Raw genomic sequence first — 6,950 nt, 5'->3', positions numbered from 1 at the left:
GGGACGCTGGCTGCTGCGGACAGTATCGCTGCACCAAGCGCTTCATAGTGAAGTCGTGTTCTGGCTGTGGGCAGCGACGTTCAATCCACTACGGGATCAAGCGGGGCGGGCAGCACTGCGGTTCCTTGCCAATACGGTGATGAAAGCTCCTCGGAGGTGGACGTTCCTAGTCGCTCGGTCGTGGTGAGGTGCTGGACTCGGCCGCTGACTGGAGCGGTGAAAATTAATTGTGACGCAACAATTTTTGGGGCAGCAGATAAGGGAGGTCTGGGAGCTCTCCTCCGGTCCTCTGATGGCTCTTTATGGCTTGTAGAAGCGTTTTAGTCCCCTTAATTGATGATGTGCGCTTGTTGGAAGCATTGGCGCTTCGTGAGGCCATTTGCTGGGCCATTGAGTTAAATTGCATTATGTTATTTTTGAGTCTGACTCCTTATCCGTAGTTAATAATTTTTCTTTTTCTGGTTCTGATCTCTCGGATTTTGGTTCTGTTATCCAGGATTGTAAGATTCTTCTAGGTTCAAGGCACGATTTCAAAGTATCGTTTATTCCGCGTCTAGCGAATAGGGGTGCTCATGTAGTTGCACGACATGCCCTTTCTAATTCTAGCGAGTTTATAGCTTTTACTGCTCCGATTTGGCTGCAGGACACTATCTGTTCCAATTTGATTCATTAATTTATTGATTCTTCTTCCTAAAAAAACAAAAACCAAATTATTTCTAGTTTTTAAGTCTAAGGATTGGAAGTAACACATAATCTCTTCACTAAAAAAATATAATCACAATGCAGAGCCCTTTTATTTGCCAGAAAATATTGCGAAGGAAAATATTTTCTTGATTTTTCATTATTTATTTACTTGATAAAATAATTTAGTGGAAAATTTTAGAATCAATAGGAAAATAAATAAATAAAATAAATAAAGAGTAAAGCATGTTCCTGAGTTTAGAACCCTATTCCATTCCTTCGAGCTGCAGCCATGCATTATTTCTTCTCATCTTCTTCGAATTCCCTATAACTGAAACAAAAAGGTATAATTACCTGAAATCCTTATATTTCAGAACAATTATTATGACACATAAAAATTCAAGCGGATTTCTAAAAGAGAACGTTGGAAATTTGAGAAAAGAGCACTACTGATTTGATAAATAAAAATAAAATGAAGGACAATGCTTATTATAAGCATTATATATATCACCAATGAAAGAGAGCAACCGAACACCTTCCAAAACACCCGCTCCAATAAATCTTATATCTATGTGCATTATAAATACAAAAGGTTTCAAAAAAAAGTACAAATAGTTTAATCTTTTGTAGAGAAAAGAAAAGAGAGAAAAACAAAATATAACAGTAGTAGTGTAGGCAAACACCGAATATAAGTTACTGAAATGAAAATATTCCTAAAACATAAACCAAATATAAGGGTGATTGAAGTTTGAATTCTGTTTTTCTAAAAAAAAAATTCTAGTTTTTCCGTTTTTATTTTTTTCTTGTTTCCATTTATTATAATATATAAACTTTAGTTGAAAATAAAAAGTATAGATAAATATAATATTATATACTTTAAATTAGTGATAGAAAAATATTTTCTAAAAAATAAACAAACACCAGAAAATATTTTTATGCGAGCTTGAGATTTATAAAAATAGCACGGTGAATGACCAAATAAACAACTACTATACCCAATATTTTAAAAACCGGATCGAAAGTCGAACTGAATTGATAATTAGATCAGATGTTAAATTGAATGATGTCAATAATTTAATTTAAATTATTAAATTAAATAGACTTTCCAATTTTATTTTTTCTATATTTAAAATTTAAATACTAAAGGCAAAAGATAAATTAACTTTTTAATAATATTTATCAAAATATATATTAAAAAATAAATACTAAATAATATTTTAAATTTTAAATATAAAAATATATATTATTGTTATTTCATAATAAGATGTATATAGTGGTATTTCATGGTTCAAGTTCAAATCCTTTCTTCTACATGTTTATTTTTTTTAATTAAACATGGTAGAAAAACTAGCCAATAACAATTAACCCGGCTCAGTTCGCTTTGTTAAGCATATAAAAAACCAACATCAATTGGACCGACGGTCCGCAGTCAAACCGTTTTTTTTTCAATTAAACATGGTAGAAAAACTAATCGGTCTGTGATTAACTCAGCCGGTTCAAACAGTTCCGTATGGTTTGTTAAGCATATAAAAAACCAACATCACTCAGAATAGAGATTGACCGGTTCATGGTAAACCGGCTGGAACTTGTCCGATTTTCAAAACACTGACTATACATAACAAATTGCATCCGTGTTTATGCAAGAGACTTTAACTGAAAGATCAACATCAGACTTAAAAATGAGTAAATTAGCCACATGACCTCTGAACTTTTTATTTCTGAACTTTTTATGGCCACTAAACATTAAAAATGAACTTTATGGTCTAAACTTTGAACTTTACTATATTTTATGATGACGATCTCAAAATGGAAAAGTCAAAAAAGCAAAATTAGTTTAGCACCATATTTCTCTTGGAACCACCATTTTCGATGGTATGAATCACCATTTTTAAAACCTTCTTCTTTAAACAACCACTCTCTCTATCCCAACCAAATAACACTTAAATGATCTAAAAATTAAAAAGTTCAAGGACTAAAGTTGCTTAAATATCACTTCCATCAGCTCTACAATGGACGGTTTCTGTTACTGTAGTGGTCAATTTGATCAACGGTAAAATGAATCATTATGTTAGTAAAGTGCAAAGTTCAGGAACCATAATGTCCGGGATTAGAGTTCAGAGACCATATTAAAAATAAGAAAAAAGTTGAGGGTCGATAAGTGTAAGTTACCCTACTAAAGACATGTAGAAATGCTAAAGCGCTCTAATGTCTTCTTGAGGCATTACATCCCACCTTCTCTTGCGAGTCTTAGGAACATTTGTTCCAGAGAGCAAATCTGCAAACTCATCTGCTAACCTTGCTGGTTTTAATTCGATCAATTCTAGAGGCTCATCACTATCACTAATCCATCCATGGTAAGGTCCACGACTGCGATATGGAAAAGCAAATGAAATTCCAGCTTCTGTTCCTCGGATGTTGTTAGTTTGGTTATTCTCATTCCAGCTACTTACTTCTCCTTCAGCATTTGATGAATAGGCATTACATACTGCAAAAAAACATTATCCTTTATGATTTAACAAGATGAAAGAAAGTTGAATTCTACATCAACTCTTCTTTCGGGGATAAGATACAAATTTAGCATTAAAGCTAACATTTGTGTGTAATTTCAAGCCTTAGTTAGCAAAAGATGCCACGTCATCGATTCCACCAGTTAAATGTATTACGCCTAGGCGTTGTCAGTCTCCCCCCCTCATCCACGTAGCATGACACGTGGAAAAACACATCAGGTGCAAACCACGTGAGCAACCACTAACCAATCCCCTTCTCTGCCACGTGGATGTCGTGTGAATTGGAGAAGGAATGGATGGATTAGTAGTCACGTGATTTGCAACATGACTTGTTTTTTCACGTGTCATGTCAGATGGATAATGGGGGAGACTGGCATCTTGCCTACATGTAACACATTGATGGTGTGGCATCTTACGTTAATGGGGTTTTAAATTGCACCGTCTAGTAAACGTTAAGTTTAAGATTGCATTGTTTTATATGTGGAGCTAAATCTGCTCTCCACCAATAATCCTGGAGCTAAATTTTTAGATTATCCCCTTCTTTGTTCTTATGAAATGCTGGATTGAAGGAAGTTGATCATGCAAGTTCCTACATTGGTTAAAAAAAGAACAGTTTATTCATTTCAAATTCTCCACAATGACAAATTGACTAATCTCCAAAAACTGGCAAATAAGTTCCAACATTGCCACACATAAAGCTAGCAAGAACGATAAGGTTGGAATAGAAGTCAAAACTTGATATATGGCAATAAATAGTAATAATGGAAAGCCAATTACCAGATTCCTCAGTTAGTTTTGCATTTTCTAGAACCTCAGTAACCTCTGATGCAGTTTCCTGAGGTAATTCAATGGGAAAGACCTCTCTGTTAGAGTGTGTTGTTGGTCCAGGAGACGTTATTGAAGACCCAGCAGGCGATACCAAGGTATTGTCTACCGCTTCATCATCACTCTGCAAAGATTCATCCTTTGTAGAAAAAAAACAAATAAATAAGAGGGAGAAAACAATTCATGTAAGAATGTTGGCTAACATAAAAGCCCTTGAACATTGCCCTTTACTTACAAAAAAGCTCCTTTTTACGTTACCGTTTTCGATTTTCCAAATGAACACTTAAATGACTTCAAAACCAAAAGGTTCAAGAATTATAGTGGCTTAGAATATCATTTCCATCAACTATACATTAAAGAGTTACCTTCTATATAAGTGGTCACCTTGGTCAACGGTAAAAGGGGCAAAGTTTAAGGGGTTTTATGTTCTAATTTGAAGTTCAGGGACCATAAAAAAGTAAGGGAAAAGTTGAGGGACAATGAGTGTAATTTATCCAAACAAGGCCTGTCACTTCAATAAATTGAAAGCAACTTGGTACTCCTATCGGATAATCACATTCTCAATCCAAGAAGATACAAATATTATATCAGTGAACAAAAGTGTCCTCACATAAATGAAATTTGCACTTTCAGAATTATGAAAACATGATAAAAATGATGTGCTATATTAAAGAGAACTTTCCAAGATATTGGCATTTTGCAAAAAGCACAGAAGATAGTTTTCCAAAGTCTAAACTACTCCATTAAAAACTTCACTTGGAGGTGGATTCTGTGAATGCCCGAGATATGCAATCCAAAGCCTTTATAAACAATGCATTATTGGCTTCTCAAGTTGGCTAATATGATCAATTTAGTCCCAAATCGATTTGAGCAACAATTTGGTCGTTCGACTTGGCATCTCGGTCAAATCAGCCTAAAATAACACATGCTAGCATATGATTGGTAGTTACTTGATACATGCCACTTCCACACGTGTTTTTTTTGGGATAATTTAATCCCAAACGCCAAGTTAAAGAGTCAAATTGATATCCAAATTTGATTTTGTACTAAATTGATTCTACTTGCGAACTTTAGGGGCCAAACTATTCCTTAATTACCCCACAAAACTATGAAACAACCTTCCTTATATTAGACCAAAAACTCTGTTCAACAAACAAAATAATCTGTATTTTTAAAAAAGGCAGATCATCAAGTTATATGAAGAACAACTACAGTAGCCAATGTTCCGATATAATTCGAAGAGCTTGGCAGGGAAGGCACAAGTCATAGAAGCCAATGTTCCTAGATAATAAACTACATATATTGCCAATTCTGTCAAAGAACAAATTTTGCCAATGACAAATTCATTCTTATTGATATTAATTAATTAAACACTATCTTGCTTGAGAATTCTGAGTAGCTCCTTGAGGTTTTAGAATCATTGACATCTCCTTGTCCTACTATGCCCAAAGACATATCTAGGGGATCGAGAGAGGGGGTTTGAACACCCATTCATTATCGGAGAACTCCATTGAACTGTTGTGGAGCTTGAATTTTTTTTAAGAATTCCAATTAAGCACTTATAGGAATTTAAGCACACCCCTGTAAATGAATCCTGATCCGTTACTGATTATGGTAGAATCTAAATCTTTGAATATCATGTCAATGTGAAACAGTACCAAGCACTCCATTAAATGGAAACCATCTATATATAAATCACAATAATGCAATTTCTCTTAACAGATTAAGCTCACCTAACACAAATTTGCCCTAGAAAACGAAAGAAGAGAAGGAAACAAGAGCATAACCGATCAAACTCAGGGAAAAGGAACAAAATGAAGCATGTATAAAGTAGAAATTTCACCTTTTCCTTGTCATTGGCTTGATTTTCGACTTTCTCAAGAATGTTTTCAAGCAGGACCTTATACGCGGCCTCTTCAATAAATGGCCATCCTTCCAAACCATACACCTGAAACAGCAAAAAAATGCCCAAATTTAGTTTTTGAAGCACCAAAAACCCCATAAACATAAATGTAGCTTAAAAGAAAACAAACGCACATCCAAAAGTTCTTTGATTGTAGCTACAATCAGTTTCTCAGGAAATCCATAGCACTTCATTGCGTCAATTGCTGCATCCATCCGGGTTTGACCCCTTGGCTGCTAATGAAAGTAAATCAGAAAGAAATAGAGGGAAATGTATGGGGAAAACCCATGAGAGCGTTTGAATGCAATGCAAGCAGTGAAGAAATTAGAGGAAATGGAAATACCTTCCTGGGGCGTCCACGAGGAGCCATTTCTGTTGTAGAACTCCAAATTCAGATTTCTTCTTCCTCTGTAGTCTATTTGAGAATAACAGAGAAACCCTAGGATTGATTGCTTTCGAAGTTTCCTTTCCGGTCTTTTGATTTTGACTAGCAAGTCATGAGAGTCAATATTAGAAAATTTTACACATAAAGTCCAATTTGCCCCTATTTTTTTTCCCAAACAATATTACAATAAACATAAATAATTTCATGCATTTTGGCATTTTATTTATACATGATTTAATACATAGTAAAAATTTAAGTCAATTTCTTTGTGATTAACTTGTATATTATATGGAAAACTTAAATTTTGACATTTTAAAAGATTGTTTATAATTGTATTAAAATATAATTGATGTTTGAAATCTACAACGTGATATTTAAATAACATGTCAAACAACACTAATCAGTATGTTTATATTTTTTAATAAGTGTATGAATAAAAGTTATTTTATTTACAAGGCTGACTTAATTATAAAGCCATTAAAACAAGCCATTTGCCGCCTCATATTTTTTTAGGGAAATTTACAAAAAAAAATTAGGTTGACCTTATTGTACGAATAACGAACGACGATTGCAAAGACAAATAACGAACGACGAAGATTGGAAAATCTACAAAGAAGCAACATAGGAGAAAATGAAATCAAATGTAAGT

The 6,950-nt window shown here is 34.1% G+C and overlaps 1 protein-coding gene across 4 annotated transcripts; it reads right to left on the bottom strand.

Annotated features, from left to right (window-relative positions):
- Nucleotides 1-757: 757 nt before the first annotated feature.
- Nucleotides 758-6,391, bottom strand: LOC136225468 (probable inactive histone-lysine N-methyltransferase SUVR1). 4 transcript variants are annotated; one of them, XM_066013485.1, is made up of 6 exons: nt 6,260-6,382; nt 6,051-6,152; nt 5,857-5,961; nt 3,966-4,152; nt 2,851-3,166; nt 758-1,012 (listed from the first exon to the last, which is right to left on the bottom strand). In XM_066013485.1, exons 1-5 carry the CDS (start codon nt 6,284-6,286, stop codon nt 2,874-2,876), a joined length of 714 nt encoding a protein of 237 aa, XP_065869557.1. In that variant the 5' UTR covers nt 6,287-6,382; the 3' UTR covers nt 758-1,012; nt 2,851-2,873. The 4 variants fall into 4 exon arrangements, with proteins under 4 accessions (XP_065869557.1, XP_065869558.1, XP_065869556.1 ...); XM_066013486.1 differs by lacking the exon at nt 758-1,012 and having other exon boundaries at nt 2,362-3,166; nt 6,051-6,149; nt 6,260-6,391; XM_066013484.1 differs by lacking the exon at nt 758-1,012 and having other exon boundaries at nt 2,362-3,166.
- Between the last annotated feature and the right edge of the window lie 559 nt (nt 6,392-6,950).

This window comes from Euphorbia lathyris, chromosome 4 (assembly GCF_963576675.1).
Source record: "Euphorbia lathyris chromosome 4, ddEupLath1.1, whole genome shotgun sequence".
Classification (NCBI taxonomy): domain Eukaryota; kingdom Viridiplantae; phylum Streptophyta; class Magnoliopsida; order Malpighiales; family Euphorbiaceae; genus Euphorbia; species Euphorbia lathyris.
The sequence above is the reverse complement of the archived record's forward strand: the minus strand, read 5'-3'. Positions and strand labels throughout refer to the sequence as shown.